We start from the raw sequence: 12,052 nt of genomic DNA on the forward strand, positions 1-12,052 counted from the left end.
ATTTGGAAAAGTAATAATTTAATAATCTAAATAATGTGTTCCTTTCGTTATTTCATGTTGTTTATCACTGTTTAAAAAACCTAGCATTATTAAAACACAAAGTTGAAGTTAAAAAAATCAAATGTTCCTATTTGAAAATTAGAAAAGCTCAGCGATAGAAATGGCTGTTAAAATATAAACATTGTGAATTCCTGCATAAACTGCATAAATCGATTTTGTAACTCTTTTCTACAGCTGCACACCTGCTACATGGCTCTCTTCAAAAACAGACCCCGTCACTGGACTGTGTTTTCTCAGAGCAGAGCTTTGCACTACACTGCTTGTGAGCTGCAGTGTTCAAGCTCAAATTCTTCTTCCACCGTCAGCAGTGTTAGCCAGACACAGACTGTCCCAGAACCTGCGGACGAGGGCCCTCCATCTCCCCCCAGCCACTGCTGCATGAGCGGCTGCCATAACTGTGTGTGGATCGAACATGCTGAAAAACTGCTGAAATATTACAGCGATGGGGGAGACAGAGCTCTGGAGGCCATTGAGGAGAATGTTCTCGATGACAACCTGAAGGCTTATCTTAAAATGGAGATCAAGTTACTGAAGAAATCTTGATGATAGTGAACTTGGGTGGAGATTTACTGAGAACAGATTCAGTGTTTCATAGCAGCAACTATTTGCACATTTTTAATGGGTGAGTCGGTCAAAAACACATCTGGGTCATATTTCACCCCTAAATCAAAAGGAATTTTTTTTATGTATATTGCACAAAGACATTTTTTTTCATGACAATTAGCACTTTCCCCCAAAATCCTTATTATCGTAATGCATGCAGATGTTTTATTTCTGAGGTTTTTTTGTAATGTCTTTATAGTATAGTTTTGAAAACAACATTTTGATGAGATTGTTTTTGTTTTTCTTTTTTTTAGTACTCTTCACAGAATACAGTACAGTTTACTATAATGGAAATATACATAGGAAAATGTTGCGAATTGTAATTTTCAATATTACTGGCCTACAAAACTGATTACACTGGCCTACAGACTACACCCATTATACGATTTTATCTAAAAAAAAAAAAAAGTTTTTCTTTAATATTTTGAAAACGATATTAAATGTTCTAGATGTTATGTATTTATAGGTATGTTTTATCATTTTATATATTAAGAGAGGGTGTACAATTTCTTATTTATCACTTATTTAATGTGATCTGTGTAACTATTATTAACTAAGTTATTTCAGAGAAAAAAAATAATTTTTTTGCTTTTTGGAGGGGGGGGGGTTAATTTTTGTTTACAACTATGTGAAAGACTACTCTTATGCTCACCAAGGATGCATTCATTTATTTTAAGTTTTATATATATATACACACACACAGTCATGGCCTAAAATATCGGCACCCTTGGTAAATATGATCAAAGAAGGCTGTGAAAATTAATCTGTATTGTTAATAAAAATTCACAAAAATCTAACCTTTCATTAGATAATAAGAATTTAAAATTGGGTGAAATATCATTATGAAATAAATGTTTTTCTCAAATACACGTTGGACACAATTATTGGGACCCCTAGAAATTCTTATGAGTAAAATATCTCTGAAGTATATTCCCATTTATATTCACAATTTTGAGCACTCCAGGGTGATTATGAACATGAAATTATCCAGCTATGGCTTCCTGTTTCACAGAAATATAAATAGGAGGGAAAACAAAGCCCAAATTCCCTTAATCATCCATCACAATGAGAAAAACCAAAAAATATATTTCTGATGTGCAGCAAAAGATAATTGAGCTTCACAAATTAGTGAAATGGCTTTAAGAAAAGAGCTAGAGCAGTGAAAATTCCCATTTGATTCAATTCAATTTGATTTCACAGATACTATTTAAACTAAACTGAACTAAACAATGACATCTCTGAATTCAATAATGGAATGCCATTAACTGAAAATTGAGTGTTTAATCTTATCATTATACATTAATGACACTCCTCCAATTTGATATTGTTAAGTGCTTTGACACAATCTGTATTGTTAAAAGCGCTATATAAATAAAGGTGACTTGACTTGACATTTCAACAATCAGGGCAATAATTAAGAATTTCTAATCAACATAAAATGTTACGAAACTGCCTGGAAGAGGACGTGTGTCTATATCGTCCTAATGCACGGTGAGGAGGAGAGTTTGAGTGGCTAAAGACTCTCCGAGGACCACAGCTGGAGAATTGCAGAAAATAGTTGAGTCTCGGGGTCAGAAAACCTTAAAAAAAAAAAAAAAAAATTGTCAAACAGCACCTACATCACCACATGTTGTTTAGGAGGGTTTCAAGAAAAATTCTCCTCGCTCATCCAAAAACAAACTCCAGCACATTCAGTTACCAGACACGACTGGAACTTCAAATGGGACTGGCTTCTATGGTCAGATGAAACTAAAAAATGAGCTTTTTAAACAGCAAACACTCAAGATGGGTTTGGTGAACACAGGGATAAAAAGTACCCCATGTGTACAATGAAATATACTGCTGTATTTTTGATGATGTGGGCCTATATTTCTGCTGGAGATCCTGGACATCTTGTTTAGACGCATGGCATCATGGATTCTATCAAATACCAACAGATAAAAAATCAATAAGTGACTGACTCTGTTAGAAATCTTATAATGGGCCATGTTTGGATCTTCCAACCGTACAATAATCCAAACACAAACCTCAAAAACAACACAAAAATGGGTCACTGAGCACAAAACCAAGCTTCTGCTGGCCATTCCAGTCCTCTGACCTGAACCCTATAGAAAATGAGTGGGTGAACTGAAGAGAAGCAGCAGCAACATGGAGCTGGGAATCTAAAGGGTCTGGAGTGATTCTGGATGAAGGAATGGTCTCTGATCTCTTGTCAGGTGTTCTCTAACCTCATCAGGCATTATAGGAGAACATTTAGAGCTGTTAAACTGGCAAATGGAGGTTTCAAGAAGTATGGAATAAAAGGGTGCCGTTAATTGTGCCCCCATTTTAAATTCTTATTATCCAATGAAAGGTTAGATTTTTGTGATTTAAAAAAAAATAAAAGATCAAAAGGATTAACAATACAGATTAATTTTCACGGCCTTCTTTGATCATATTTACCAAGGGTGCCGGTATTTTTGGCCATGACTGTATATATATATATATATATATATATATTGGGCTGGGTAAAAAATATAAATGTCTCGATATTAATCGATTCTCATTTTTACGGAACGATATCGATTCTTAAATCCCAACAATCGATTAGTCTAGTCTGTTAATGGAAGGAACGTTGAAGGGCACCTCCCATCCAATATATCACAATAAGCATTGTGCTTTGGTACTTTTAATATAAAACAAAGTCTCAGATTTCAAATTTTGTACATTGTATTGCAGTATTCAAACAATAAATGCCGTTTTGGCGCTGTTTATTGTGGAGTGACAGATCGCTGTAGCGCCTCAGTTCAACAGACGCGGCAGCGCGAGGCCTACGTGAACCGATCAAATCCTCCACATTAATACCAGTTTCAGCACGAAATAAACATGACTAAACATCCGAAGGTAAGTACAACTTTACAATCCGTATCTTGTCTCATGTAATCGTTTAATCGGTGTTTCAGCCGCACAAAGACGTCATTATAACAGTTTGTAAACAATGCCAAGTAACTTCACATTTAACGTACCTCAGAAAAACATGTTCGGTGATCATAAACGCATTAGTCAAATAAAAACATAAAGAAAAATAAGCTGTAGAGATGGACATTTTGCTAAATATATGCATCATATAGGCTAACATATTCATCTACTGTTCTTCAATGTGTATTGATGTTTGAATAAATCCATCAAGTTTTTATGACTGCCACCATTATGTTTCAAAAAAACTAATTTAAGTAGAAATATTATGTAGGCTAATTGTAACTTTATTTTAAAAGCTTTGATGTGTAATTATAACAAATCAGTCAATTTTAACCTTCAATGTTATATTAATGTAGTACCAACTGACTCTCATGTATATTTTACAGAATAAGTTGAGAGATTTTTTTCCTTGAGAAAATTTGGCATGTACTGTACCTGATATATATCCAAAATAATCGATATTGAATCAAATCAAATTGGTAATCGAATCGCAAGCTTGTGATGAGAATCGAATCAAATCGTGAAATTTGTGTCAAAACCCAGCATACACACACACACAAAAACAGTAATATCTTGAAACGTTATTACAATGTTTTATATGTAATTTATTTTTATATTATTTGTTTTTGTAATGAATAAATGTAAATGTTACTCCAGTCTTCAGTGTCACTTGATTATTCATAAATCATTTTAATAAGGTTTGGTGCTCAGCTTCACATTTATTGTTATTATCAACAGTAATGCTGCTTAATATGTTTGAGGAAACCGGGATACATTTTATTTCAGGATTCTTGATTAATAGTAACTTCAAAAGAGCGCATTTACCTAAAACAAATATCGCTGATAAGTGTTTTTATAGTCATCATTTGAATGCGTCCTTGGTCAATAAAAGTGTTAATTTCTTTAAAAATCATGTTACATGTGGAATATTTTAGCACGTATTCCACAAATGTGAAATTATAACATTGTCTCGTAGAAGTTTACATACAAATGTTTAAATACTATTGTTTTTATAATGTGTTTCCTCCTTGAGCATCATTGGCTGCGTGTAACTTTTAGGATCTGAACATCATGAAGAACTCAAACACACAGTGCTTGCAACCCAATCAAAGATCTTACAGGACCTGGAGGCTTTCTGTGAAAAACACTAGGCAGGATACTATCTTTAAAACCAAGGCATGTAAGCAAAATCATTTCAGTTGCTATTTTGTCTTGGTCAGTAGTGCCTGTTTTTTTTTTGTGAATGTCAATATGCTTCCATGGAGGACTGAACAGAAAAAAAAAGCCTTCATGATGACTTATTAAACTTATGAGTCCATTTCTATACATAGATTCACATCTAAATTCTTCTAACCAATAACTGTACCCAAATGCTGATTATAATGACACTCTGATCAGCTCTTGTGGCATTAGAACCCACGTTGGCTGGCTCTGAATAGTCATCAGGGTTGCCTAGCAGCATAGATTGATCATGGCATTGGCCAGCACTTGTATGAGTGGTTTCTTTGACGACAGCCATCCTGATCTGTGTACCTGTGAGTCAGCATATGAGGGCTTGATGCCGCGTGCCGGGCCGAGGCCTGAGAGCAGGGCTGTGATCCAGCTGCTTGAAGGATTTGTGATGAATGACGTGAATAGTGGTTAGATATTCTGAGGACAAGACGTACAGAAGACAGTGCGACTCTGATTCATGGAGGTCATTAATGACAGTGAAGTTTGAAATGTTTTCTTCCTCTTTGACTTTAAGGAGAATTGAGAATTGATGACACAAACATAAAACAATTCCAATGAAGTAAATGTATATATTGTTTGTGTGTGTGTGTGTGTGTGTGTGTGTGTACTTGTTTATGCTACATTATGGGGACCAAATTTTCTCACAAGGACAGTAAAACGTTAAATTTTTGATATTGTGGGGACCAAAAAATGATTAAAAATAATAAATGATGTTTATCTGAAAGTGTAACAATGCACACAGGTTTTCTGTAAGGGGTAGGTTTAGGGTTAGGGGATAGAAAATATTGTTTGGTGGTCAGTATAAAAGTAATAGAAGTCTATGGAAAGTCCCCACAATTCACAGAACAAACATGTGTGTGTGTGTGTATTATTATATTGTGACCCTGGACCACAAAACCAGTCATAAGTCGCTGGGGTATTTTTGTAGCAATAGCCAACAATACATCGTATGGGTCAAAATTATAAAATTTTCTTTTATGCCAAAAATCATTAGGATATTAAGTAAAGATCATGTTCCATGAAGATATTTTGTACATTTCCTACCATAAATATATCAAAACTTAATTTTTGATTATTAATATGCATTGACTACATTTGGACAACTTTAAAGGCAATTTTCTAAATATTTAGATTTTTTTTTGCACCCTCAGATTTTAGATTTTCAAATGGTTGTATCTCAGCCAAATACTGTCCTATCCTAACAAACCATACATCAATGGAAAGCTTATTTTTCTTTGAACCTTATTTATCTTAACAATGCAGATTTATTTCCACAGCCGCCTTTGATCATATTTACCAAGGGTACTAACAATTCTGACCACATGTGAATATAACTGTCTATAGAAAAATATATAAATTCTCCATATATGTAAATATTAAATTTCACTTTATTTCATTAAAGTGAAATTACTGAACCTACACATATGCACATAGGAGCCTGACAAAAATGCTCATTTTAGAAGAAAATGACACATAGAGGTTTTTGCATCTGAACTCTTCATATATATATATATATATATATATATATATATATATATATATATAAACATATATAATTTTGGATTTTAAATTCCATATTTCCAAATTGTATGTTAAAAACTAATAAAATATTTTTAACATCAAATCAAAGTGTCAGTTATGTGATTGGTTGAATGGTTCCGATACCTAGCAGGGATGAGATTTTGGTCACATGTTTATTGTTTGAGCTGGGTCATCACAGTAATCTCACAAGCTATCAATTGTTAGAGCACATGAATCCCTGTAACCTACTGGCTTTGTAATTGATCGATTCCTCTGTTGTGCCTCTTCATGCAGTGAGTCTTCATATCTCATTAACCACAGACAGAACAAGGGGCACGTTTGACCTTGACTGACGTTGTGGGGCCAAATTCTGACCCAAACACAAGTATGAGCACCCAGTGACCCATAAATCCCTTTTTTAACACATCAACACATTTACTTTTTCCTGCTACAAATATGTACATATTTTCTAATTATAAGGACAGAAGACATCTAGAGATGTTTTGCAAAATGTTATGTTCTGCAGATGAAAATTAACTAGATTTAATCACCCATAGTGATGTAGAACAAAGGCCTTTTTGTGCTATAGTGAATCCTAATTCTTATTATTTAACTGACAACAGCTTGTCAATAACAAAGACTCTCATTATAGCAGAGCAATACAGATGGCCAGATGCCTTAATGAGGCTAAGTAATCCTGACCGCAGATCTAGACCATGTAATCAACTAATTAAACCTCCAACCTTTAATTTAGTGTCTTTGCAGTAATTGTTTTTGTGCTGTTCTGAAGGCAGACTCAAAATACAGCATGTGTGAAACAGTGATTTGGGCTGATGTCTCAGCTGGAGTGATTCTGCTATAGATGGGATGAGTCGCTAATGAACTCCACTGGACAATGTAACGGACCCCCATGGATGTGGGCCTTTTGCATAACAAGGATAGAAAGTTGCAGAACAAAGAAGTTCTAGAAGAACGCTATCAGCTGAACATTTATCATCCGTTTCTGGATATTTCCATTATATTATCTGGTGTTATTCGATCAGCAAATCCTATCTCAATAGAATTAGCCTATTCTAGAAACTTTCTGGAACAATTCTTGTTGATTTTTTCCATAGTTATTGTCCTCTAACATCAAGTAACTTCTACAAACACTACATTTGCACAGAATGAGTTCAGAAACATCATTTATATTTTTACATAATTCATATTATGCAATAGGCAATATGAAGTGAGCATTTGATCATTGTTACTGAACAATACTGTTTATATAAAATATTCATATTTGATTATTTAATATAAATTAACAGAATTATATATATTATGTATTATATCATATTATAAATAAATGTAGATAAATGTATTATAGTATATAAAGAAGACATCTAAAATAAAATAAGATTTTGTAAAAAATTATTTCTGTTACACACTTTTTAAGCAAAACCAGGCCTAAAGTACTGTATATAAAGTGGCATTATCAAATGCAATGATATTTTATTTGTCCAAATACTGTTTGAGGCCAATGTAGTTTATTATGGATAAGTCTGTATGTTGTTTTATTATATAAAGTTAATATATAAGATGCTAAAAGCACATGGTGTTACACAAATACATATTAAACATATACATCCCTATTGTGTTCATCTGCAGTTGAGGGGATCAGGGGCGGGAGGCGTCCCTCTCCTAATCTTCTAAGGGGGCCAGATGAGTATAAAAGACCTGTAACCCCTGCACCGCTCCCAAAGAAAGCCGAGCGTGGACATCCACCCCTCCACAGGAGAGACATACATAAGAAACGGTGCAGCTGCACCCAGTCAACAGCCTGTCAATCAACAAACCGGTGAGTGCAACCTTCAAATATTTAATTATCCATAAGGAATGAGTTGTTTTGTAATATTCTGTAACAATGTGGCTGAAAATATACAATGTGTCAAAAGGTCATAATACTATAAGGTATTATGGGTCTTGAGGAGGATTTGACTGCACACCATGCTACTTCTTATATGGGTACTTATTGAATAGTATGAAATATTGATTTGAGTTCAAATATTTTATTATGTGAGAAGAAATGGACCATAGACTTGTATAACAGACGTACAAGGTTGCCTGGGATAAGTCAGTTATACAGTTTAGTGATCATTTTATCATTTTGCATAACCACAGAATGCCATAATTGGCCAAACAGAATATTCCAGGAAGTTGTATAATTATTTTTATACAATATATCTGCAAAATATAAAAACGTTCAATTGAACAATTTAAATTAATCATGAATGGATTATTTTTATTAACACTGTTTAATTGGATAGGCCATATGCACTGAAAAAATGTGCTTAATATTGTTTAATATTGTGTTTAATTAAGTATTGTTTATATATATATATATATATATATATATATATATATATATATATATATATATATATATATATATATATATATATATATATATATATATATATATATATATGTGTGTGTGTGTGTGTGTGTGTATACAGACACACACACAAATTATCCACTGAAGATTCATCTTCAAAATTGATGCATGTTTGTTGTTTAAAATATATGAAAATATGCAAACCATTGTCCTTTTTAATATAAATATAATGTTGTGAATATGATGTTAATATAATTCATTATTGTTCCAAGAAAGAAAGAGAACAATTGTACAACAGGCATCATTGCCATTGTCTATTCCCATTAATCTTTGAGGAATATACCTGAAGGTCATATTTTGACTCTTATCTTTTCTGTTTGCTCAGCATGTTTGGTGTTATCCCTGCTCTAATAAGATTAACCCAAGTGCAGATTGCCACCATTGGGATGGGGGACAATTATTAATCCAAGCTCTGGATTACACAAAATGGGTCACCCTACCCATCACACTTTCCCTGAGCTCATTTCTGGAAGCACGGGCCATGTTAGACATTCAATTACAGTGGAATATATATTTGGATTTGTGTATTACTCATCAGTAAGAGGATTATGGGTATAGTTTTCTCAGTCTGGGGTGGCTGCCATAGATATTAATTAGCTGTCGGTTTGACCTTGCAACTACTGTAACCTTCCTGAACTGTGTGATTTAAAAATCTGTGTTTTTATGTGTTATAAAGTCCTCCACAGTAAATTTTCATTCTAGAATGAAGCTAAAATCAATTTTATAGAAAAATCAATATGTCATTGGATGTGAACTATAAACTCACTCCAGTCTTTTTGATGTATTTACATTAGCACTACATCACGGAGAGCGAATTCAAAGAAAAGCGACCAACAGTGACCAGCAGCCATGAATCTTGAGCCACCCAAACCAGAGATGAAATCCGCCACCCGTGTCACTGGTGGTCCCGCCACACCACGCAAAGGACCACCCAAGTTCAAGCAGAGGCAGACTCGCCAGTTCAAGAGCAAACCACCAAAGAAGGGTATCCAAGGGTAAGTTAGACAGTAAAATCATAACGAAAAACCTTTGTGATAATGGCTTTGTGATATTCCACACTTCAGTCATGCTTTATTACACTAAGAATAATTCAGTCTGTGCATATTTTCAATAATTCTGCAACATGACTTCAAAAAATAGAATGTATTTTAAAATAGGTATCTAACTGAATTTAACATCTATTTATTTTATTTTTTTTATAGTTTCGGAGACGACATCCCTGGCATGGAAGGTTTAGGCACTGGTAAGTTTCTCCTCTGCATTTCTCCTTCATGATAACATCACCTACCATTTATTCTAAGCTGTCCTCGTCTGAAATGATTAGTCTGATCATACAGTGCATCATCAAACATCCCATGACATTATGACTGTGATTAAACAGACGTGAATGCTAGCTGGCCTTCAAGCGGCTTAAGTTAACCCTTTGATTGATGGATGAACTCATGTTCCTGTGTTTCTACTTACAGACATCACTGTCATCTGCCCCTGGGAGGCCTTCAACCATCTGGAGCTTCACGAGCTGGCTCAGTATGGTATCATCTGAGCCCGTCACCTTCCCATCATCCTCTGGGCAATTTAGACCCTTTCCTGTCATGTTCTCCAAACCACCTGCCTCCATCCTGGCCATCGTCTCCGTGTGGACCATTTATAACAGAATAAACACCAAAAAACAGCAACATTTATAAAAATGGAAAAACTAAGAAAAATCAACATCAACAAAAAAAAAAAAAAAACTATCTGACTATCTATCCCTCCGGTTTCTTTTCTTTCTTGCAGTCCAAGAACACGTTCTGCTCAAACTATAGAACAGAAAAGTCTATATGATCCCGTCAGATCACATTCTGTTTGCCTAGAAAAACTGCTGCTCTTTTCTTTGCTCTCTTCTTCTTTTTCTACTCTCCCTCCTTGTTTTCTTCTGGAACACAAAATATACGCAAGCAAGACAGCCTCAGAGTGAGTAAAAGCAAGACACGTGCCCGTGAAATGAATGGCTTCTCATTTCACGTGCCTCGGTGCCTCCTCTGTCCACCTTCACCGAGTTCATAAGAAAAGATCAAAGTCCTGTAGAGATGAAACACCCTGCTGGCCGACATTAGATTCCCAAAACTTTATTTCATCCCATTATTTCCCCATCAAGGTAATACATGCTGATTTTAAAGTTTCAACCTTTTCACTCCCTTGTATTTTTTAAAAAATTTTGTGTTCTGTGTAAGGATAACGTACATTTTTTAATATCATGTTTGCTTTGTGCTTTGCAACCCCTTCATTCAATGCATTCATATGTTAGCACACATACAGGCACGATTTGATTATTCTCGGTTTCAGTAAGTCTCTCAGGTGACTGTTAGGGAACAGTGTTGGGCTGCCATGTCTTGTGTTTCTTTCATTCATTTTGTGTAGTTCTTTCATTTTTCATCGCCATCGTCTGTCATCCTCATCATCACACACCTTGTTATCATTGTGCCCCACTTTAATATCATTTCTATTTAATGTATTCATGACTTTCCATTTGTATATTTCATTGTAAAATATTATTCATTATAATTTAATCAATTCATTTAAATGTCCTGTATCTTTCATAGATTTATGAGTTTCTTTCACTTTATTGGCATTGTGTCAAGTATGTTTATTTCCCTATGTTTATGTTTGTTGCATGCTCTATCTTTCACTATTTTGTTTATATTCATTCATTCGTTTGTTCATCCATCCAGTCACATTCTAGATTTTTCTTTTAGTGTAAAAAGCCCATTTCCTGCACAGTCAGATGCTCATGTATCCAAATAATATATACAAAGTAAATTATATGAAAAGATGTGGTTTGCACAAGCATGAACATATGTTAATTTTTGCACAGGTCCTTTATATGTGTTAGGACTGTGTGTCCTTCTGAATCCTTAAGTCTTGAGTGAAGTTCTTCTGTGTTGTTTAGGCCTGTATTGTGCAGATATAGGGTTTCAGGCTGAACGTGTATCCATTTTGAGGGTTGACAACATCAGTGACTAAAGTGAAGATTTCTCTCTACAGGATGAGATCAAAATAAAGCTTGAAAAAAAGAGCAAAAAATAATTTGCCTGTTTTTTTTTTTTATGTCTATGTGATATTATTAGTATTAAGCTGAGAAATGAAAAAAAAAAGCTTTGTTGATATAATATAAAATGTTCGAATATAAGGCTACAAGCTTACTAACTGCTTGTTTTCTTAAAAAAAAAAACTAACATAGCTTCTCTATTCTTTTTGTATTCT

General features: G+C 34.2%; 1 protein-coding gene across 1 annotated transcript; it reads left to right on the forward strand.

Moving 5' to 3' along the window:
• The first annotated feature begins 608 nt into the window (after nucleotides 1-608).
• Nucleotides 609-11,857, forward strand: pde6gb (phosphodiesterase 6G, cGMP-specific, rod, gamma, paralog b). The gene is made up of 7 exons (XM_058793855.1): nucleotides 609-3,546; nucleotides 4,681-4,801; nucleotides 6,670-6,760; nucleotides 8,023-8,212; nucleotides 9,604-9,804; nucleotides 10,012-10,052; nucleotides 10,276-11,857. Exons 5-7 carry the CDS (start codon nucleotides 9,659-9,661, stop codon nucleotides 10,350-10,352), a joined length of 264 nt encoding a protein of 87 aa, XP_058649838.1. The 5' UTR covers nucleotides 609-3,546; nucleotides 4,681-4,801; nucleotides 6,670-6,760; nucleotides 8,023-8,212; nucleotides 9,604-9,658; the 3' UTR covers nucleotides 10,353-11,857.
• The last annotated feature ends 195 nt before the right edge of the window (nucleotides 11,858-12,052 follow it).

The sequence above is a fragment of the Onychostoma macrolepis genome, chromosome 12 (assembly GCF_012432095.1).
Source record: "Onychostoma macrolepis isolate SWU-2019 chromosome 12, ASM1243209v1, whole genome shotgun sequence".
NCBI lineage: Eukaryota > Metazoa > Chordata > Actinopteri > Cypriniformes > Cyprinidae > Onychostoma > Onychostoma macrolepis.

Bases quoted from the DNA above. Each gene is read 5' to 3' on its own strand.
- pde6gb (XM_058793855.1), top strand. From the start codon at position 9,659: ATGAATCTTGAGCCACCCAAACCAGAGATGAAATCCGCCACCCGTGTC. The intron at 9,805-10,011 runs GTAAGTTAGACA...TTTTTTTTATAG, and splicing joins CCAAAGAAGGGTATCCAAGG to TTTCGGAGACGACATCCCTG. The intron at 10,053-10,275 runs GTAAGTTTCTCC...TTCTACTTACAG, and splicing joins CATGGAAGGTTTAGGCACTG to ACATCACTGTCATCTGCCCC.